The following is a 23,632-nucleotide window of genomic DNA, read 5'->3' as shown; positions in this document are numbered from 1 at the left end:
CTGTGTGAGTCTGTGGGTCTCTGTGTGCCTCCATGCGTCTCTGTGTGAGTGTAGTGGTTAGCGCGCCGCGCTACGAACACGGCGGACCGAGTCCAATTCCCTGTCAAGGTTTGTAAACATCGCCACTGGGGAGACAAAGGCGGCCGGGCGTGGTGCTGGCCACCCACCCCTCGTGGGTTGCTGCTGCTCGCTAACAGCACTTGCCCCTACAGTCTGTTAAGGCTACACGGGGGATCTTTGTTTGTTCGTTGAGTAGACGACAGCGCTGCGGCTGGAGCTGCCACCCCGACTGGAACCCGGCTCCCAACGGCGCTGGAACCAGCCCCGCCCCTCCCCCCTAACCCCTCCCCCCTAACCCCGCCCCTCCCGCGTGTGCGTGGTGCAGGTATGAGCCATGTGGCTCCGTCATCAACGCCAACGACGCCGATGACTTCGTCGTCGTCGTCGTCGCTGGGTAACTCCAGGATGCTCGCCGTGCCGCCGCTCTCAGCCTCTCCGCTCGCCCTCACCGGGAATCCAACTTCCTCCACCTCCTCCACCTCCTCCACCTCCGCCGCCGCCATCGCCGCCCCGGTCTCCGCCTGCATCGCCGGCTCGGCCACTCCGCTGAGCGTGGCGGCAGCGGCGAATGCTGGCAACCTCGGAGACGGCGCCTCTGCTAACCGCACGCCCCCTGGCGGCGGCGGCGGAGGTGGAGGAGGTGGTGGACGAGGTGCCAGTTTTGCGGCCGCGCTCCGGAAGTTGGCGCAGCAGGCCGAAGAGCCGCGAGGTGAGGACCCGCGCCTCCCGGCGAGTTCGCCGCGGCGCTCGTGCCAGGCTAGGTGCGCCCCGCGGGGTTGGCCGGCTTGAGGTGACGGGCAGGTGGACCGCCCGCGCCACCTCGTAGCCGCTCGTCGTTGCGAGCGTCGTTCTTCCGCGCCGTGCGCAGCGATCCCCCCGGTGTAGCCTCGGCCGGCTGTTGGGGCAAGTGCTGTGGGTGAGTGGCGCACGAGGGGGGTGGGTGGCCAACAGCCCGGCCGCCTTTGTCTCCCCGGCGGCGACGTTCACGAGGCCCCGCACACCCGGGACTCGTTTGAGGGCCGGTTCAGATGATCGCCGCCGCCCGTGTGTTGGCCGTGAGCGGGAATCGAACTCGGGTCTTTGCCGGGTGCGTAGTGCGGCGTAGCACTAATCGCCGCGCCACCGCTCCCCACGCGCACACTCAAAAACGTGTGCACGCACGCGCACGCTCACACACTCACGCACACACTCACGCTCCCTCTCTCTCTCTCCCCAGGTTCCTCTCTCAGCTCGGAGTCTCCGGTGACGTCACCCTCGGCCCCTCCCCTCCCCCGCAGCCCACCCTCCAGCCCCCCCCCTCCAGCCCCCGTGGCCCCCCCCGCTCCTCCTCCTCCGCGCCTCCCCGTGCAGCCCCCCACGGCACCCCCCGTGGTCACCATCGCCCCCACGCAGACGAGTGGGGGGGCGCCCTGGAGGAGCGAGGCACGTGGGGTACGTAGCCGTGTGTGTGCGCATAAGTGTGTGTACGTAAGTGGAAGCGTGTGTGTGTGCACGTAAGTGTGTGTGCGTAAGTGTGTGTGCGTAAGTCTGTGCACGTAAGTTTGTGTGCGTAAGTGTGTGTGCGTAAGTGTGTGTGCGTAAGTGGGAGCGTGTAAGTGTGTGAGCATAAGTCTGTGCGCGTAAGTGGGAGCGTGTGAGCGCGTAAGTGTCTGCGCGTAAGTCTGTGTGCGTAAGTCTGTGCGCGTAAGTGTGTGCGCGTAAGTGGGAGTGTGTGTGTGCGTAAGTGTGTGCACGTGTGTGCGCATAAGTGGGTGCGTGTGTGCACGTAAGTCTGTGTGCGTAAGTCTGTGCACGTAAGTCTGTGCGCATAAGTGTGTGCGTAAGTGTTTGCGTAAGTGTGTGCGCGTAAGTGGGAGTGTATGTGCGCGTAAGTGTGAGCGCGTAAGTGGGAGCGTGTGTGTGCGTAAGTGCGAGCACGTAAGTGTGCGCGCGTAAGTGCGTGCGCAAGCGGTAGTGCAGTGGGTAGCGCCACGCTGCGCTACGAACCCGGCGACCCGAATTCGATTCCCGCTCACGGCCACCAACACCACCGGTGACGATTATCTGAGCCGGTCCTGGGCCTCCCCTAGGTCGACTCAGCCCCTACAGTCGGTTCAAGGCTGTATGGGGGAATCTTTCTCTTTGTGCTGCAAATAAACACATTGTGTGTGTGCGTGTGCGTGTGTGTGTGCGTGTGTGTGTGCCCGTGCGTGTGTGTGCATGCGCCCGCCCGTGCGTTTGTGCAGCCGGATCTGTGCGCGCGTCTCCCCGGCGGCGGGACGACGCTCGCCGCGGCCTTGTCCGAGCCCGCGACGGAGAAGCAGGAGAAGCCGCCCCCTCACCTCCCGTCCACCGTCACAGCGGGCGGCCCCTCCCCCGCGGCGTCGTCATCGAGCGGCGCCCACGCGGCCCCCGCGCACGGCGCCCTGGGGCCCCACGCGCTGCCCGCCTTCGCACTCGCCGCACACGACGCTCACCTGTACGCGAGCGCGCTCGAGTGAGTGCCACGCACGCGCGCGCACTCGCTCGCTCACTCACTCGCTCGCTCGCTCACTCACTCACTCGCTCGGTCGCTCACTCGCTCACTCGGTCGGTCACTCACTCACTCGCTCACCCGCACACTCACTCGCTCACTCGCTCACTCACTCACTCGCTCACTCGCTCACTCACTCACTCACTCACTCGCTCACTCACTCACTCGCTCACTTCGCTCACTCGGTCGCAAATCGCTGTCGGCAGGATGATGCTGCTGCTGCTGTTGATGATGACGATGCTGATGCTCCTGCTGCTGCTACCGCTGCTGATGATGCTGACGATGACGATCTTGCCGCTGTCTGCACCCTCCGTCCCCCGCCCCCCGCAGCGCGTCGCGCATGCTGCACACCATGCTGCCCCCCCCCGCCGGCGGGAGTGGGCCGCCCCGACGACTCCGCGCGGGGCTTCAGGCCGTACCACGCGGGCGGCTCGGGCGGGGGGGGCGGGGGGGGCCCCGAGGAGCTGAGGCTGCCGGGGATGCCCCCCGCGCCCCACGGGGCCCCCCAGCACCCTGCGGCCGGGGCCCCCCACGCCCTGAGCCTGGACCCGGCCACCGTGGCGGCGTTCTACCACCCGGCGTTCCTGGCCCACCCGGCGTTCCAGTACCCGGCGTTCAGGTGCCCGCTGACTCACGCTGACACAGAGACCCATAGACTCACACAGAGACCCATAGACTCACACAGGGACCCATAGACTCACGCAGAGACCCATAGACTCACGCAGAGACCCATAGACTCACACAGAGACTCATAGACTCATACAGAGACCCATAGACTCATACAGAGACCCATAGACTCACACAGAGACCCATAGACTCACACAGAGACCCATAGACTCACACAGAGACCCATAGACTCACACAGAGACCCATAGACTCACACAGAGACCCATAGACTCACGCAGAGACCCATAGACTCACACAGAGACCCATAGACTCATACAGAGACCCATAGACTCATACAGAGACCCATAGACTCACACAGAGACCCATAGACTCACGCAGAGACCCATAGACTCACACAGAGACCCATAGACTCACACAGAGACCCATAGACTCATACAGAGACCCATAGACTCATACAGAGACCCATAGACTCATACAGAGACCCATAGACTCACACAGAGACCCATAGACTCACACAGAGACCCATAGACTCATACAGAGACCCATAGACTCACACAGAGACCCATAGACTCACACAGAGACCCATAGACTCACACAGAGACCCATAGACTCACGCAGAGACCCATAGACTCACACAGAGACCCATAGACTCATACAGAGACCCATAGACTGACATAGAGACCCATAGACTCTCACAGAGACCCATAGACTCACACAGAGACCCATAGACTCACGCAGAGACCCATAGACTCACACAGAGACCCATAGACTCATACAGAGACCCATAGACTGACATAGAGACCCATAGACTCTCACAGAGACCCATAGACTGACATAGAGACCCATAGACTCATACAGAGACCCATAGACTGACATAGAGACCCATAGACTCATACAGAGACCCATAGACTGACATAGAGACTCGTAGACTCATACAGAGACCCATAGACTGACATAGAGACTCGTAGACTCATACAGAGACCCATAGACTGACATAGAGACCCAAAGACTCGCACAGAGACCCATAGACTCATACAGAGACCCATAGACTGACATAGAGACTCGTAGACTCACACAGAGACCCATAGACTGACATAGAGACTCGTAGACTCGCACAGAGACCCATGGACTCACACAGAGACCCATAGACTCACACAGAGACCCATAGACTCACGGACTCACGGACGACTGGCACGCAGACCTACACGGACTCACACCGAGACCCATAGACTCACACAGTGACTGATGCAATGCCCGTGGTGACGATGATGATGGTGGTGGTGCTGCTGGTGCGGTGGAGATGATGATGACGGTGGTGGTGATAGTGGCCGTGATGGTGGTGGTAGTGGTGGTGATGGTGGTGGTGATGACAATGTTGGTAATGGTGGCGGTGGTGATGGTGGGGGTGATGGTGGTGGTGGCAGTGGTGGTGATGACGGTGGTAGTGGTTGTGGTGACAGTGGTGGTGATGTTGGTGACAATGGTGACGATGACGACGATGGTGACGATGGTGACGATGGTGACGATGGTGACGATGGTGACGTTGGTGATGATGGTGACGATGGTGACGATGACGACAATGGTGACGATGGTGACGATGATGACGACGGTGGTGATGGTGACGATGGTGACGATGGTGACGACGGTGACGATGGTGACGATGATGATGACGATGGTGGTGATGGTGACGATGATGACGATGGTGACGATGGTGACGACGATGGTGACGACGGTGACGATGGTGACGATGGTGACGACGGTGACGATGACGATGGTGATGATGGTGATGGTGACGATGGTGACGATGACGACGATATTGACGATGGTGATGATGATGACGTTGGTGACGACGATGGTGACGATGGTGACGGTGCTGTGCAGGCTGGACGACCCGTACTGCCTCTCGGCACTCCGCTCCCCGTTCTTCCCGCTGCCCCCGCTGCCCCCGCTGCCCGGCGTGCGCTGCTACCAGCCAGAGATGGCGGCGCCCGCCGGCATCGGCAGCAGCACGCCCAGCGCCGATCGGTGAGGAGCCACGGCTCGGTGGGGGGGGAGGGAGGGGGAGGGAGTGGGGGAGGGAGTGGGGGGGGAGTCCCTCCTGCAAGAGCAGCAGACTGGCACAGAGACACACAAAGATACGTAGAGACACACAGACACCCATCAGGGTACACGGAGACACACATAGACACACAGAGACCCATCGGGTTACACGGAGACACACAGAGACACACAGAGATACACAAAGATACGTAGAGACACACAGACACCCATCAGGGTACACGGAGACACACAGAGACACACAGACACCCATCAGGGTACACGGAGACACACAGAGACACACAGAGACACACGAAGATACGTAGAGACACACAGACACCCATCAGGGTACACGGAGACACACAGAGACACACAGAGACCCATCGGGTTACACGGAGACACACAGAGACACACAGAGACCCATCGGGTTACACGGAGACACACAGAGACACACAGAGACCCATCGGGTTACACGGAGACACACAGAGACACACAGAGACACACAAAGATACGTAGAGACACACAGACACCCATCGGGCTACACGGAGATACACGTAGAGACACACAAAGACACACAAAGACACACAAAGATACATTGAGACACATAGAGACATGAACAGAAACACAAACATCTGTAGGGGTATAAGGAGATACATAGAGACCCACTCACCCACCCACCTACGCACACACTCCCACCCACAAAGACAAAGATCCCCTGTATAGCCTTTACAGACTGCTGGGGCAAGTGCTGTTAGCGAGCACCTTTGAAGGCCGGCACGGCACACGAGGGGGTGGGTGGCCAGCACGATGCCCGACCGCCTTTGTCTCCCCAGTGGCGATGTTTACACACCGCACCAGGTACTCATTTGAGGCTGTGTCGACCTAGGGCAGGCCCAGGACCGGTTCAGATAATTGTCACTGGTGTTGGCCGTGAGCGGGAATCATAGCGCAGCGTAGCGCTCACCGCTACACTACCGCTCCCCACATTCCACCCACCCACACACCCCCACCCACACACACACCCCCACCCACACACCCACCGACACACCCCACCCACACACCCACACACCCCCACACACCCCCACCCACGCACCCACCCCCACCCACGCACCCACCCCCACCCACCCACACGCTGCACCCACTCTCTGAATGCTCACGAGTGTCCGTGGGCACCCTCCTGGCCGCCACCCCCGCTGCGTCCCTGCAGGCTGCAGGCCGAGAAGGAGTCGAGGCAGCGCGAGCGGGAGCGCGAGCGGGCGCGCGAGGAGCGCGAGAGGGAGAAGCAGCGTGAGAGGGAGCGCGAGAGGGAGCGCGAGCGGGGTGGGCACGGGGCGCTAGCTCTGGCGCTGGAGGGGCACGCGGCACGGAGAGACGGCGCCGCCGCGGGAGCGGAGCGGGGGCAGCAGCAGCAGCAAGACGGCAGCGGCGGGCCCGGCACGGCGGCGGCGAGCGGCCGTGGTGAGTGCTGCCGGCTGCGGCGAGCGACTAGCGGCGGCAATCCTTCGTCGTCACCTTCATTGTCATCTTGGCCATCGCTGTCCCAGCGGCAGCGGCGTTGGCAGGATGTGCGTGTGTGTGTACGTGTGTGTGTGTACGTGTGTGTATGTGTCTGTAGATGTAAGCAAAAAGCCACTGGAATGTTCGAACGCTCACTGCGGAGGAGAGGCTGCCACTCCTCTGTCGGGAGCTGGACCGGTACCGCCTGGATCTCTGTGGCATTCAGGAGGTCCGGTGGACCGGCTTTGGCTCCTGCCACCGTGAGGGGTGGACAGTCCTCGATTCGGGGCAGGAGACTGCCAAACAACAGGGAGTGGCTCTTCTTCTGAAAAAAAGAATGAAGGGGGCGTGGGAGCGTGGCGGTGAGGTGTGGGAAGCAGTAAGCCCCAGGCTACTTTGGGCTCGCCTTCCCATCAACCAGAGGCGAGGAGTGGTGGTCGTGGTTACTTATGCCCCCACTGAAGACGAACATCCGTGGAGGGATGCAGGCAAGGCCGATGAGTCAGATGCCTTCTATGACCTCCTGTCACAGGTGCTAGCTAAAGTGGCCCCACATTATTTAACATCTATTTTGACCACGTAGTTTGTGAAACCTTCGATGGCTGTACCAGGGCAATTTCTATCTGGTACAGATACAATGGGAGGCTGATCAATGGCCGGGTGCGGTAAAGGGATGGCTCCCTATTGGTCAATCATTTTAAGTATGCCGATGATCTGGTAATTTCTGTCACTCAGAGGAGGAGTTGGAGGTGCTGCTGCTGAACCTGGAGCTTGCCACTAAGAGGTGGGGCCTTAGCATTAGCCCCACCAAAACTAAGCACCTGCCTGGGTATTTTGTACCATCAAACACTCCACCCCCACAACTCCTAATTAGTGATGGGGCAGTTGTAGAGAGAGTGGAGAGTTTCCCATACCTGGGCAGTGTGCTCATGACCGGCTCTGGTTTGACAGCAGAGGTCTCACTCCTAATCAGTCGAGCGGCAATATCTTTTCATCGGTTGCGTAACGCTGTGTGGAAGCTACCTGGTCTGTCGCTCCGCACGAAGCTTCAGGTCTTCTCAGCCACAGTCATGCCCTCCCTTCTCTACGCTTGCGAAACGTGGACCCCCCTAATGAAACATCTTCGGCGGTTAGAAACATTTGGGCTGGCCTGCCTACGATCCAGCCTGGGTTTAACCGGGCTGAATTGTGTGAGGGGCTCACAAATCCTTGAAAGATCTGGACAAAGTCCCATCAGCGAGCTGCTCCGACAGGCAAGGTTGTGTTGGCTGGGTCATGTAGCCCGCATGCCCAGCCACCGCATGCCTAAACATCTTTTGTTCGGCCGGATCGAGGGGGCTAAACGGGCGCGGCACGGGCTAGAGAAGAGATGGAGGGATGTGGTACAGGAGGACGTGGAGCTGAGTGGACTTGCCGATGACTGGTACCAGCGGTGTCAAGATCGGCCTCTGTGGAGGAGGCTCGTGAAGGACGCTACTGGGCAGTTGGAGGCAGTCGCCCTCCAACAACAACGGAAGGGGAAGGAGCGACGCTCACAACGAGTGGAGCGCCGGGTGGCTAAAGCACAGCAAGTTGGCACAGTAGGGGGCACAGGTGGTGCATCAGCCAGTCATCTCGGTCATCTCAGTCAGTCGACCCGTGGCACCTGCTGGGTCTGCCCCGTGACCTCCTGCCAGCGGGCGTTCGACACTTCACGTGGCCTCAAGGTGCACATGGCCTGGCACAAGCGTCGTGGTGACGTCACCGCCACTTAGTGGCGAATGGCGGTTGTTGTTGTGTACGTGCGTGTGTACATGTGTGTACGTGTGTGTGTTTACATGTATGCAGATCGGCGAGGGCCTAGCTCCTCCGCTGCTTTCTTCGACCGCCGACCGGGGGTTCTGGGCATCACGCTCCCCGTCTCGCACGCCACACACGGCACACACGGCACGCACCCCACGCACCACCCCACGCATCACTCCACGCACCACCCCACGCACCACTCCGCACACCACCCCGCGCACCACCCCGCGCACCACCCGACGCACCACCCCGCGCACCACCCCGCGCACCACCCCACGGCGGCGGCGCACAGGCAGGCGGTGCGACACGCGGACGGGGACAAGGAGGAGCGGGGGGGCGCCAGGCAGCGGGAGCGAGTGGTGAGCGTCGCCTGCACCCGCAGGAGCATCAACGTCGGCCCGCGTGAGGAGTTCAGGTGACGCGCATGCACGCACGCACACGCACGCACGCACACGCACACACACACACGCACGCACACACGCACACACACGCGCACACACACACGCACACACACACGCACACACGCACACACACACGCACGCACGCACATACACACACGCGCACGCACGCACACACGCACACACATACACACACGCGCGCACGCACGCACGCACACACACAAAACAGACAAAGATCTCCCTATAGCCTGTAACAGACTGAAGGGGCAAGTGCTGTTTGCGAGCACCAGGTACTCATTTGAGGCCGAGTAGACCTAAGGGAGGCCCAGAACCCGGTTCAGATAATCGTCACTGGTGGTGTTGGCCGTGAGCGGGAATCGAACCCGGGTAGCCAGGTTCGTAGCGCAGCGTGATAACAGCTACACTACCGCTCCCCGCACACGCACTCACTTGCATACACGCATTTCAGGTTCATTTATTTCGGTTTCGTGTATTAGGTATAGCCCTGTGAGCCATTCGGCTCTTGAATCCACGTGATAGGCCACTTTCGTTGGGCCATCAATTGTGGCCAGGTCGCTTCTGAGACAAGAGCTACATGGCTCAGTGGGCCTTACCTGGTAAAACAAAACAAAACAGTTTAATTCTTTGTAGTTGAACTCCATTCCTAACTCTCGCCGTCGCCCTCCCATCAACAGGATCGGCCTCGACAACTCCGAGGCCTTGCCTCTCGACTTCCACCGATTGCCGCACGCTGGCGGCGGCGGTGCGGCGACGATGCCAGGGAGCAGCGCCTCCTCCTCCTCCACCGCCACCACCTCCTCCACCTCGTCCATCTCGTCCACCACCACCACCTCCTCGTCGTCGTCCTTGCCGTCGTCCACCTCGCAGGCCGCTTGGCTGAGCCACGTCTCCAGCGGCGGCGGCGGCGACGGCGGCGAAGCGGCGAGCGGCTACTGGAGCCCGGTGCCGCGGCCGGGGGACGACACGGGCGGCGGCCTCAACCTCAGCAGCAAAAACAACGGCAGCCACAACCACCACAACCACCATCATCACCAGCCGCAGCAGCACCACAACCACCACCACAACCACCACCAGCAGCAGCAGCAGCAGCAGCCGCCGCCGGGCCTGAGGCCCGTCGGGGCAGGCCACCCGTTCCGCCCGACGGGCCTGTGGGTACCGCCGTTTGAGAAGGGCCGGGAGGAGAACGGGGTGAAGGCCGAGGGCAGGAAGGCCTCGGCCGAGGTGATGCCGCAGGTGGTGTCCATGGGGGGCTCCCACTTTGGGGGGCCAGGCGTCAGCGGAGGGGGGGTCCCCCCCCACTTTTTGTGCGAGCTGCAGCGCTCGGCACACCACTTCCTGGAGAAGCAGGGCACTTGCCTGGATCGGCTCGCCCAGGAGAGGGCGCCAGAGGGGGCGGAGCGGCCAAGCCAACAGGCAGGCCTGAGGGCCTGTCCTGGGCCCATCACCAGCAGCAGCAGCGTATACAGGTAGGGGAGGCCGCCTGTTGTCGTGAGTGGGTGGGTGAGTTAGTGAGCGGGTGGTGAGTGAGTGAGCGGGTGGTGGGTGAGTGAGTGGGTGGTGAGTGGTGAGTGGGTGGTGGGTGAGTGGTGAGTGAGTGGGTGGTGAGTGAGTGAGCGGGTGGTGAGTGGTGAGTGAGTGGGTGGTGAGCGGGTGAGTGAGCGGGTGGTGAGTGTTGAGTGGGTGAGTGAGTGAGCGGGTGGTGAGTGGTGGGTGGGTGGGTGGGTGAGTGAGTGAGCGGGTGGTGAGTGAGTGAGTGTGTGAGTGGTGATTTGGGTTTACACCTGTCCCAATTTTCCCAGAATCATCCTTTATTGAGCTGCCTGTCCTGGAAAACCTGTAAGTCTTCGTAGGACATTATCGAATAAAAAATTATCGGCGCACATGAGCTGAGCCAGCACGGTACACGTGGTGGTTTTTACACTGGCACACCCGACCCGAGCCAGAGCCAAACCACCTCACATTGAACGCATCCAAATCTGGCTCAGGGCGGGGGGCCAAGCAGGGCCAGGAGCGGGGGGGGCTAAGGACGTGTTCCTCGCGCGCCGTTGACACGAGTCGGTCACACAGCATCGTCGACACGCGTCTCGACGCGTGTCGTGACCGTCGGCCGGGCTCGGCTTCGCGCAGCGGGAAATAAAGAGGTCGTCAGAAGTCCCGGCGGCGCTTGTCAGCTGCGCAGCGAAGCCGACTCAACACTCACCACCCGCTCACTCACCCACTCACTCACCACCCGCTCACTCACTCAACCACTCACCACCCGCTCACTCACTCACCACTCACCACCCACTCACTCACCACCCACTCACCACTCACCACCCGCTCACGACAACAGGCGACCTCCCCTACCTGTATACGTCCCGTGACGCGTATGCCGCTGTGTGTCCCCCCAGGCCCGACGTGGTGTACGACGAGGCCCTGCGCACGACGCGCCGCGTGGTCAGCCGCCTCGACCTGGCCGAGAGGAAGCGCAAACTCGCCTGGCTCCACGGTGAGTGAGCCACGCTCGCCGGCAGGCTCGCCTGGCTCCACAGTGAGTGAGCCACGCTCGCCGGCAGGCTCGCCTGGCTCCACGGTGAGTGAGCCACGCTCGCCGGCAGGCTCGCCTGGCTCCACGGTGAGTGAGCCACGCTCGCCGGCAGGCTCGCCTGGCTCCACGGTGAGTGAGCCACGCTCGCCGGCAGGCTCGCCTGGCTCCATGGTGAGTGGCTCGCCTGGCTCCACGGTGAGTGACTCGCCTGGCTCCACGGTGAGTGAGCCACGCTCGCCGGCAGGCTCGCCTGGCTCCACGGTGAGTGAGCCACGCTCGCCGGCAGGCTCGCCTGGCTCCACGGTGAGTGAGCCACGCTCGCCGGCAGGCTCGGCACGGACACGCGGGGGCACGGCTGGAATGCTCACTCCCCCCCACCTCCTCTCCCACTCCCCCCCCCAGCTTGTGTACGTTCGTAAACCTCAGTGCCACTGGGGAGACAAAGGCGGCCGGGCGTGGTGCTGGCCACCCACCCCCTCGTGTGCCGTGCCGGCCTTCATAGGTGCTGCTACTCGCTAACAGCACTTGCCCCTACAGTCTGTTAAGGCTACACGGGGGGTCTTTGTCTGTGTGATGCATCTGCGTGTGATGGATGTGTGAGTCTGTGTGTGTGTGTCTATGTGTGTGTGTATTCTGACTATGTATGTGCGTGTATATGTGTGTCTGTGTGTGTGTGAGTCTGTGTGTATGTATTCTGACTATGTTTGTCTTCTGTATATGTGTGTTAGTGTATGTTCGCGTGCGTGTGTGTCTATGTGTGTGTGTGAGTCTGTGTGTGTGTCTATGTGTGTGTGTCTATGTGTGTGTGTCTATGTGTGTGTGTCTATGTCATGGCTATACGGGGGATCTTCGTCTTTGTGTACATGTATAAACGTGTGTACGTGTACGCATGTGTGTGTGCGTGTGTACGTGTGTGTGTGTACGTGTGTGTGCGTGTGTGTGCGTGTGTGCGTGTGTGTGTACGTGTGTGTGCGTGTGTGTGCGTGTGTACGTGTGTGTGTGTACGTGTGTGTGTGTATGTGTGCGTGTGTGCGTGTGTGTGTACGTGTGTGTGCGTGTGTGTGTGTGTATTTACGTGTGTACGTGTGTGTGCGTGTGTACGTGTGTGTGCGTGTGTGTGTGTGTATTTACGTGTGTACGTGTGTGTGCGTGTGTACGTGTGTGTGTACGTGTGTGTGTGTACGTGTGTACGTGTGTGTGTATGTGTGTGTGTGTACATGTGTGTGCGTGTATTTACGTGTGTACGTGTGTGTGCGTGTGTACGTGTGTGTGTGTATTTACGTGTGCGTGTGTACGTGTGTGTGCGTGTGTGTGTGTATTTACGTGTGTACGTGTGTGTGCGTGTGTACGTGTGTGTGTACGTGTGTGCGTGTATTTACCTGTGTACGTGTGTGTGTGTGTACGTGTGTGTGTGTATTTACGTGTGTGTACGTGTGTGTACGTGTGTGTGTGTGTACGTGTGTACGTGTATGTGTGTGTGTGTACGTGTATGTGTGTGTGTGTGTACGTGTGTGTGTGTGTGTGTGTACGTGTGTACGTGTATGTGTGTGTGTGTACGTGTATGTGTGTGTGCGTGTGTACGTGTGTGTGTGTGTATTTACGTGTGTACGTGTGTGCGTGTACGTGTGTGTGTACGTGTGTGTGTATGTATTTACGTGTGTACGTGTGTGTGCGTGTGTACGTGTGTGTGTGTGTATTTACGTGTGTACGTGTGTGTGCGTGTGTACGTGTGTGTGTGTGTATTTACGTGTGTGTGTGTGTATTTACGTGTGTACGTGTGTGTGCGTGTGTACGTGTGTGTGTGTATTTACGTGTGTACGTGTGTGTACGTGTGTGTGTGTATTTACGTGTGTACGTGTGTGTACGTGTGTGTGTGTGTATTTACGTGTGTACGTGTGTGTGTGTGTCTAGGAGTCCGAGCTCCCAGCGGCTCGGACAGCGACGAGGAGCTGGACGAGGGGGAGATGAGAGCCCACGTGCGGCGCCTGTCCCAGCGGCCGCCCCTGCCTCTCTCGTGCACGCCCGAGGTGCGTGTGTGTGTGTCTGTGTGTGTCTGTGTGTGTCTGTGTGTGTCTGTGTGTGTGTCTGTGTGTCTGTGTGTGTCTGTATGTGCGGTGTCATTGTGTGTACGCGGTGTCTGTGTGTACGGTGTGTGTGTCTGTGTGCGTGTGTCTGTGTGTGCGGTGTCTGTGTGTGCGGTGTCATTGTGTGTGCGGTGTTTGTGTGCGTGGTGTCTGTGTGCGGTGTCTGTGTGCGTGGTGTCTGTGTGTGCGGTGTCTGTGTGCGCTGTCTGTGTACGCACTATCTGTGTTTGCGGTGTCTGTGTGTGCGTACATCTGTGTGTGCGGTGTCTGTGTGTGTGGTGTCTGTGTGTGCTGTCTGTGTACGCACTATCTGTGTTTGCGGTGTCTGTGTGTGCGTACATCTGTGTGTATTTCGTATCCATCCGCCAAGTCCTTCCATCCATCCATATCTCGCTCTCTGTCTCACCAAGATATTCTCAATTGCCTTCGTCTAATCCGTGCGTCCATCCACGTCTCTGCGTGAATCCCCCCCCGTGCCCCCCCCCCCCCCCCGCGTGCCTCCCACGTAGAAGCTGGGCCTGCTGGCCATCGTGGGCCTCACGTCGCGCCCGCACCGCGACTCCCTCGCCGCCGAGCGTGCCCGCAAGCGCCGCCGGCGCATGATGGACCCCAGCCCCCCCCGCGGGGCCGCCCCCTCGCTCCCACAATGCACCGCGGCGGCCGCGGCCGGGGGAGCGGTGGCGGCGGCGGCGTTGCCGGCGTGCACCGCGACTGGTACGACGCAGCAGCAGCAGGGCGACCTCAACAGCGCCAGCGACTTTCCCGAGAAGATGGACTTCCTGGTGCGGCTGTCGCTCACGCACGTCAAGCCGGAGCTGCGCCAGGGTGAGCCGGGCTCGGTGACGCGACGGCCGATCGGCCGATCGGTGGGTCGTCATCGACTGGGGTGGGAGCGCGATGTCAGAGCCGTGCCGGCCTTAATAGGCGCTCGCTAACGACGCTCTTGTTGGCACGGTCGGCTGTGTACGCTGCTGCGGAAGTTCAACGTACGCACGCACCGCAGCAGTGCAGAGGCGGATCGCTGCGTCCGTGTGCGAGTGTGCGGAGCGGTGGCGCGGCGGTTAGCGGCGTTGCGTGCGCCGCGAACCCCCGGAGGCCCGAGTTCGATTCCCACCGACATCGGCGGCGAAGATCTGAACCGGCGCTTGGCTTGAGCTCGCCGAGTACCCGGCACGGTGTGTGGTAAACATCAACACCGGGGAGACAGAGGCGGCCGGGCGTGGCTCTGGCCGCACCACCCCTTCGTGGGCGTGCCGTGCCGGCCTTCATAGGCGCTCGCTAACGGCACTTTCCCCAAGAGGTCTTTGCTAATGCCTACACGGGGGGGTGGGGGAACCTTTGTGTTTGCCGCGTGCGGCGTGCGCAGAGCGAGAGTGCGCCCTGGCGCTCATGCAGGCCGCCAAGGACGGGCGGCTGCCCAGCGACGCTCCCTTCCGCCACCCGACGCCGTGGCTGCACCTCCACTCCTCGGCGCAGCAGCACCACCCCGGTGAGCACCACCCCGGTGAGCACCACCCCGGTGAGCACCACCACCGCCACCACTGCCGCCGCCGGCTGGTGACAAACGCCGACCTAGAGAAGGGGGGTGGGGGGCAGAGGTCGCAAACGGGTTTTGATTCCTTACCCGTACCAGGCCGCACCAGGGTCGCAAACGGGTACCCGTACCCGGCTGGGTACGGGTAGCCGGGTATCGGGTAGGGTACGGGTATCGGGTACCCGGTTGCGACCTCTGGTGGGGGGTAGTGGAGTGAGGGGAGGGCAAGGAGACTCACAGCAATGACCGCCCAGGCTCGAATCGCGACTGGGGTGCGCCGGTCTGCGTGGAGTTGGTCTGGCGTGTGAGCGGAGGAGCGGGGGGGGGGGGGGGCACGGGGGCTGGAGGTGGGGGGCTGGAGGGGGGGCTGCGGGGGAGGGGCCGAGGGTGACGTCACCGGAGACTCCGAGCTGAGAGAGGAACCTGGGGAGAGAGAGAGGGAGCGGGTGTCGTGAGTGTGTGCGCACGTGTGTGCGCGTGAGTGTGTCAGCGTGCGCGTGTAAACGTGCGCGTGCATGGACACGTGTTTGTGTGTGCGCGTGGGGAGCGGTGGCGCAGCCGTTAGCGCTACGCCGCGCTCCGAAACCGGCGACACGAGTTCGATTCCCGCTCACGGCCAACACCGGCGACGATTAGGTCGACTCGGCCTCAAATGAGTACCCGGTGCGGTGTGTAAACATCACCACAGGGGAGACAAAGGCGGCCGGACGTGGTGCTGGCCACCCACCCCCTCCTGTCCCGTGCCGGCCTTCATGGGTGCTCGCTTAGAGCACTTGCCCCTCCAGTCTGCTGCAGGCTACACGGGGGATCTTTGTCTGTGTGTGTGAGCTGTATATTGTCCCCATTGCTCTGCGGGAGATTCTTCCCACAGCAAATGAAGCACACACTCACAGTGCCAGCGCTATTGGCCAAAACAACATCGCAATGCTGAAACATCATCTGCAAATCACTTTCCACAGCAGCAATGAGGCCTAACCACCACTACTACCTCCACCACCACCACACCACCACTACCACCACTACCACAACAACAACTACCATTACCACAACTATTGCCACCACAACCTCTACCACACCACCACTACCACCACCACAACAACAACTTCCACCACCACAACTATTGCCACCACAACCTCCACCACCAAAACAACCACCACCACAACAACAACCACCACAACAACCATCCACCACAACAACTACCACAACCACAACAATCACAACCTCCACCACCACAATAACCACCACCACTACCACAACCGCCACAACAACTACCACCACCACCCTCTCGCTTGCAGGTCCCAACGTCTCCTCCTCCACCACCTCCTCCACCTCCTCCACCACCTCCTCCACCACCTCCACCACCACCTCCACCACCACCGCCTCCTCCGCCATCGTTGCTCCCAACGTCTCCACCGTCGCCCCTCCCTCTCCACCACCGCTCGTCGTGGTTCCCCGCGAGCCCCCCACTAGAACGGCGGCCCCCCACTTCTATTTGGCTAAGCCACAACCGCAGCAACCGCAGCAACAACCGCAGCAACAGCCGCCGGCACCGCCGCGCGGCCTTGCTCCACCGCCCCCGTCCATCGCCGCTCTCCCCCCGCGCCTCTCCGACTCCGCCGGTGGGATCGTCCGAACCGCCCTCGACTTGACCAGGCCCGGTCTGGCCTCCGTACGGCCTCAGCAGCAGCAGCAGCAGCAGACACAGCAGCAGCATCATCATCAACATCATCAACATCATCATCAGCAGCAGCATCATCAGCATCAACAGCAGCAGGGAAGGTCCAACGACGTCCAGCAGCACCTTCGCAGGCAGGACTTGAGCGTGAATGGCGGTGGGTCGGCCAGGCCTGTGCTAGGCCCGGTCGCTAGGCCGATGATGAGCGACATCCGGTTCCTGGGAATGGAAGGCGGCGGCGGCAACAACAGCTGCAGCAGCAGCAGCAGCATCATCATCAGCGGCGGCGGCGGCCACAACAACAACAACAACAGCAGCAGCAGCATCATCGTCAGCGGCGGCGGCGGCCACAACAACAACAACAACAGCAGCAGCAGCATCATCAGCGGCGGCCACAACAACAACAACAGCAGCAGCAACATTATCAGCGGCGGCCACAACAACAACAGCAGCAGCAGCAGCATCATCATCAGCGGCAGCGGCGGCGGCCACAGCAGCAGCCACGGCAGCCACAGCAGCGGCTGCAACGGCAACGCAGGAGGCAGAGGGGTCGCGGTGACGCCCACGGCGGCGGCGCCGGCGTGGCCGGCCGTGCGTCCGAGCTTCTCGCCGTTCGGTCGGCCGCAGGGCGGCGTGCGGTGGAGCGCAAACCCTGACGCGGTGCTGGATCACGCTCACGCTCACGCCGACGCGGGCGGCGGCGACGGCGCCGTCCGAGCGGAGCACGCCGTCGGAGCGGCTGCCGACGGCGCGGGGAGAGCCGAGTCGGCGCCGGGAGCGGCTTCCGCCGCCGCCGCCGCCGGGGTCCCGGGGAGCGGCGCGGAGGCGCCGGGAGACGGAGCGGCGGAGTGGAGGGGCGTGGAGGCCGTAATCGAGGCCTACCAGCAGCACCTGATGGGTGCGTCCCGCGGTGGCGTGGTGGCCGTGGGGAATGCTGCTGCCGCCGCGATTGTGTTGTGCGCGTGCGTGCGTCTGGCCTGGCACAGGTGCCGTGGTGAATGGCGTTGGTGTGAGTGTGAGCGTGGGAAGCAAAAATCCGAGACCTGAGTTCGATTCCCGCTCACGGCCAATTTTCGGTGACGATTATCCGAACCACGTCAACTCAGCCTCAAATGAGTAGCACCTGGTGCGGGGTGTAGTAAACATCGCCACTGGGGAGACAAAGGCGACCGGGCGTGGTGCTGGCCACCCACCCCCTCGTGCGCCACAGTGCCGGCCTTGCTCGCAATGGCGCTTGCCCCGGTGGGTGTGTTAAGGCTGCACGGGGGACCTCTGTGTGTGTGCGGGTGACCTCTGTGTGTGTGCGGGTGACCTCTGTGTGTGTGCGGGTGACCTCTGTGTGTGTGCGGGTGACCTCTGTGTGTGCGCGGGTGACCTCTGTGTGTGCGCGGGTGACCTCTGTGTGTGCGCGGGTGACCTCTGTGTGTGCGCGGGTGACCTCTGTGTGTGCGCGGGTGACCTCTGTGTGTGCGCGGGTGACCTCTGTGTGTGCGCGGGTGACCTCTGTGTGTGCGCGGGTGACCTCTGTGTGTGCGCGGGTGACCTCTGTGTGTGCGCGGGTGACCTCTGTGTGTGCGCGGGTGACCTCTGTGTGTGCGCGGGTGACCTCTGTGTGTGCGCGGGTGACCTCTGTGTGTGCGCGGGTGACCTCTGTGTGTGCGCGGGTGACCTCTGTGTGTGCGCGGGTGACCTCTGTGTGTGCGCGGGTGACCTCTGTGTGTGCGCGGGTGACCTCTGTGTGTGCGCGGGTGACCTCTGTGTGTGCGCGGGTGACCTCTGTGTGTGCGCGGGTGACCTCTGTGTGTGCGCGGGTGACCTCTGTGTGTGCGCGGGTGACCTCTGTGTGTGCGCGGGTGACCTCTGTGTGTGCGCGGGTGACCTCTGTGTGTGCGCGGGTGACCTCTGTGTGTGCGCGGGTGACCTCTGTGTGTGCGCGGGTGACCTCTGTGTGTGCGCGGGTGACCTCTGTGTGTGCGCGGGTGACCTCTGTGTGTGTGCGGGTGACCTCTGTGTGTGCGCGGGTGACCTCTGTGTGTGCGCGGGTGACCTCTGTGTGTGCGCGGGTGACCTCTGTGTGTGCGCGGGTGACCTCTGTGTGTGCGCGGGTGACCTCTGTGTGTGCGCGGGTGACCTCTGTGTGTGCGCGGGTGACCTGTGTGTGCGCGGGTGACCTCTGTGTGTGCGCGGGTGACCTCTGTGTGTGCGCGGGTGACCTCTGTGTGTGCGCGGGTGACCTCTGTGTGTGCGCGGGTGACCTCTGTGTGTGCGCGGGTGACCTCTGTGTGTGCGCGGGTGACCTCTGTGTGTGCGCGGGTGACCTCTGTGTGTGCGCGGGTGACCTCTGTGTGTGCGCGGGTGACCTCTGTGTGTGCGCGGGTGACCTCTGTGTGTGTGCAGAGCACGTACTGGAGCGGGAGGTGCTGCAGGAGCAGGTGGGCCGCCTGAACCTCTACAACCGCCACCTGGGGACCCTGGCCGAGACCCTGAACTCGCGCGTCGCGGTGAGGCCCCCTCGGCCCGCTCGGGGACACTGGGGACACGGCGGGACGGAGACACGGGGATGGGGACACGGGGACACGGGGACGGAGACACGGGGATGGGGACACGGGGACACGGGGACATGGGGACGGAGACACGGGGATGGGGACATGGGGACACGGGGTCACGGGGATGGGGACATGGGGATGGGGACATGGGGATGGGGACACGGGGATACGGGGATGGGTACACGGCGGGACGGAGACACGGAGACATGTGGACACGGAGACACGGGGACACGGGGACACGGGGACACGGGGATGGGGACACGGGGACATGGGGACATGGGGACACGGGGACACGGGGACACGGAGACACGGGGATGGGGACACGGGGACATGGGGACATGGGGACACGGGGACACGGGGATGGGGACACGGGGACATGGGGACACGGAGACACGGGGACACGGGGACACGGAGACACAGGGATGGGGACACGGGGACATGGGGATACGGGGACACGGGGATGGGGACACGGGGACATGGGGACATGGGGACACGGGGACACGGGGACACGGAGACACGGGGATGGGGACACGGGGACATGGGGACATGGGGACACGGGGACACGGGGATGGGGACACGGGGACATGGGGACACGGAGACACGGGGACACGGGGACACGGAGACACAGGGATGGGGACACGGGGACATGGGGATACGGGGACACGGGGATGGGGACACGGGGACATGGGGACATGGGGACACGGGGACATGGGGATGGGGACACGGGGACACGGGGATGGGGACACGGCGGGACGGAGACACGGAGACACGGAGACACGGGGATGGGGACATGGGGACACGGGGACACGGCGGCACGGAGACACGGGGACACGGCGGCACGGAGACACGGGGACACGGGGACACGGAGACACGGGGACACGGGGACACTGAGACATGGGCACACGGAGACACGGGGACACGGGGACACGGGGACACGGGGATGGGGACACGGGGATGGGGACACGGGGATGGGGACACGGGGATGGGGACATGGAGACACGGAGACACGGGGATACGGGGACACTGGGGACACGGGGACACGGGGATGGGGGACACGGGGATGGCTACAGAGGGACACGGGGACATGGGGACACGGGTAGAGACAGGGGAACAGGGGTATGGTTGGGGATTGGTTTATGGGGATGGGGCTGCTGACAATGGCGATGATGATGATATGGAATGCGACGACACCGATGATGACGTCGATGATGACGCCGATGATGACGTCGATGATGACGCCGATGATGACGCCGATGATGACGTCGATGATGACGACGATGATGACGTCGATGATGACGCCGATGATGACGTCGATGATGACGCCGATGATGACGTCGATGATGACGTCGATGATGACGACGATGATGACGCCGATGATGACGTCGATGATGACGTCGATGATGACGCCGATGATGACGACGACGATGACGACGCCGCTGCCGACCTTGACTCTAAACCGCTGACGACGGCTCCCTCTCCGGCAGGAGCTGCTGGGCTGCAAGCGCCGCCTGGCAGGCGAGCGCCAGCGCAGCGAGGAGGCCCTGGCCCGCCTGCACCGCTGCCTGCCGGCCGCCCCCCCCGGCTGCCCCCCCCGGCTGTCCGTGGCCGCCCCCCCCCCCGCCGCTGTCGCTGGCCGCGAGGGCGGCGCGCCTGCCCACGACGGCCTCGTCAGGGTCCTCGGCCCAGCAGCACGGCCACTGACGCGGCCTCGCCTACCCGCCCGCCTGCCCGCCCGCCCGCTTGCCCACCCGCCCGCCTGCCCGCCCGTCTGAGTGTTTGTCTGTGTGAATGTCCACATGTCCGAGTGTCTATCTGTGTGAGTGTTCGTGTGTCTGGGGGTCCGTGTCTCTGTATATAGGTCTCTGTGTCTCTGTGTCTGTCCCCGTATGTATGTGTGTCTGTGTGTCTGTGTGTCTCTGTTGCTGTGTGTCTGTCCCCGTATGTATGTGTGTCTGTGTGGCTGTGTGTCTGTCCCCGTATGTATGTGTGTCTCTGTGTCTCCGTGTCTCTGTGGCTGTACGTATGTCTGTGTGTCTCTGTGTCTCCGTAGCTGTGTGACTGTCTGAGGGTCCGAGTGCGGAACGGCGGTCAGCGCTACGCTGCGCTACGAACCCAGCAGAGACCCGAGTTCGATTCCCGCTCACGGCCACCGCCAACACCGCCAGTGACGATGATCTGAACCGGTCCTGGGTCTCCACTCGGTCGACTCGGCCTTAAATCAGTACCGGGCGCGGTTCTGGCCACACCGCTCCCCGCACCTCCGTTTAGCACGGTTGGCCACGTACGGTGCGAAAGAAGTTCAAAGTGCACGAGGCGCACACACACACACACACATGCACACACACACACACATGCACACACACACACGCACACACACACACACACACATGCACACACACACACACACACGCACACACACACACACGCACACACACACACACACACATGCACACACACACACACACACATGCACACACACACACACGCACACACACACACACACGCACACACGCACACACACACATGCACACACACACACACGCACACACACACACACGCACACACACACACACGCACGCACACACACACACACATGCACACACACACACACGCACACACACACACACATGCACACACACACACACACACGCACACACACACACACACACACACATGCACACACACACACACACGCACACACACACACACACGCACACACACACACACGCACACACACACACACACGCACACACACACATGCACACACACACACACGCACACACACACACACATGCACACACACACACACACGCACACACACACACACACACACACACGCACACACACACATGCACACACACACACACGCACACACACACACACGCACACACACACGCGCACACACACACACATGCACACACACACACACGCACACACACACACACATGCACACACACACACACACACGCACACACACACACACACATGCACACACACACACACACACGCACACACACACACACACGCACACACACACACACACACACACACGCACACACACACACACACGCACACACACACATGCACACACACACACACACACGCACACACACACACACATGCACACACACACACACACGCACACACACACACACACGCACACACACACGCACACACACACACACACGCACACGCACACACGCACACACACACATTGGGCGAGCGGCGTCGGCCTTCGTAGGCGCTGCTGCTCGTCGAACAGCACTTGCCCCGGCAGCCAGCGTGGGCTACGCCGGGGTGGGGGGGGGGGGGACCCTTTGTCTTTGTCGTACGTCCCGTGTCTGGTCCGCCGCGCTTGGCCACCTGGCGGCGTCGGTGTCGGTCGGGCGTCACTCGTTTTGCCGTCGCCCGTGGGTTCGTTCGTTCGACTCGACTGTGCGTCCGGTTCAACGAGGAGCACGGCTGGCGAAGCCGTCTGGTCCGCTCGGCATCTGGTTGCACCGCGGGCGGCACGGCAGGAGCGTCACGTGGAGCGCTTGGGAGGCGTTCCTACGTAAACGCGGCGCTGTGCGGAGCGGCGCTGTGCGGAGCGGCGCTGTGCGGAGCGGCGCTGTGCGGAGCGGCGCTGTGCGGAGCGGCGCTGTGCGGAGCGGCGCTGTGCGGAGCGGCGCTGTGCGGAGCGGCGCTGTGCGGAGCGGCGCTGTGCGGAGCGGCGCTGTGCGGAGCGGCGCCGCGGGAGGTCGTCGTAGCGCACTTCCGGCCGAGATGCGTTCTCCAGCCGTTGTTTTCAAGCCTACGAGCGATATACGAGGCCTTCATCGACAATACCCTTGACAGCGACACTGTACGCAACGATAAAATGTTCCGGAAGAATTAGGATCAATAAAAAAATATAAATAAATGGAAAAAAAGAAAACTTTGAATGATAGCGGCATAAAAAAAAAATCCGATCGGTTGCGTGCCCGCCGGTGCACGCGGGCGGAGCCAATCGCACCGCCGCTTGGTTTTAGCGCGCGGCTCGGAGACAGAGAGGGGGGCGGCGACGCTGTAGGAGGCAGCGGCGCTGTAGGAGGCAGCGTTGGCAGCGGCGCTGTAGGAGGCACGCCTGCATTGACCGAGCACTCGCGAGGACAAACCGAGCGATGCCCCGTGCGGTACTTCGATCTTAAGCAATAAGTGTCGGGCAGGGGACGGTGGGCGGTGGGGTGGGGGGTCCTACCCCCTCCGCGAGGCATCGCGACGGCAGGTATCGGGGCGCGTCGCGGCCCCCGCCGTGTCCGGGGAGCCGGGCGCTGAACGACTCAGAGTCGGGGGGGCGGGGGGGAGGGCACG

At 62.1% G+C, this 23,632-nt stretch overlaps 1 protein-coding gene across 1 annotated transcript; it reads left to right on the top strand.

Annotated features, from left to right (window-relative positions):
• Positions 1–628: 628 nt before the first annotated feature.
• Positions 629–21,676, top strand: LOC144951667 (uncharacterized). The gene is made up of 15 exons (XM_078881958.1): positions 629–769; positions 1,411–1,491; positions 2,286–2,526; positions 2,903–3,191; positions 5,081–5,224; positions 6,444–6,694; positions 8,561–8,930; positions 9,609–10,400; positions 11,325–11,422; positions 13,373–13,488; positions 14,055–14,370; positions 14,912–15,064; positions 16,375–17,652; positions 19,152–19,255; positions 20,785–21,676. The coding sequence occupies exons 1-15, from the start codon at positions 629–631 to the stop codon at positions 21,070–21,072; spliced, it is 4,662 nt and encodes a 1,553-aa protein (XP_078738084.1). The 3' UTR covers positions 21,073–21,676.
• The last annotated feature ends 1,956 nt before the right edge of the window (positions 21,677–23,632 follow it).

Source organism: Lampetra fluviatilis, chromosome 63 (genome assembly GCF_964198595.1).
Source record: "Lampetra fluviatilis chromosome 63, kcLamFluv1.1, whole genome shotgun sequence".
Classification (NCBI taxonomy): domain Eukaryota; kingdom Metazoa; phylum Chordata; class Hyperoartia; order Petromyzontiformes; family Petromyzontidae; genus Lampetra; species Lampetra fluviatilis.
This window is presented reverse-complemented; position numbering and strand designations above follow the sequence as displayed.

Coding starts and splice junctions, on each gene's coding strand:
- LOC144951667 (XM_078881958.1), top strand. CDS start 629: ATGCTGGCAACCTCGGAGACGGCGCCTCTGCTAACCGCACGCCCCCTG. Junction 770..1,410: donor GCAGGCCGAAGAGCCGCGAG/GTGAGGACCCGC, acceptor CTCCCCGTGCAG/CCCCCCACGGCACCCCCCGT. Junction 6,695..8,560: donor GGCGGCGGCGAGCGGCCGTG/GTGAGTGCTGCC, acceptor ACATGTATGCAG/ATCGGCGAGGGCCTAGCTCC.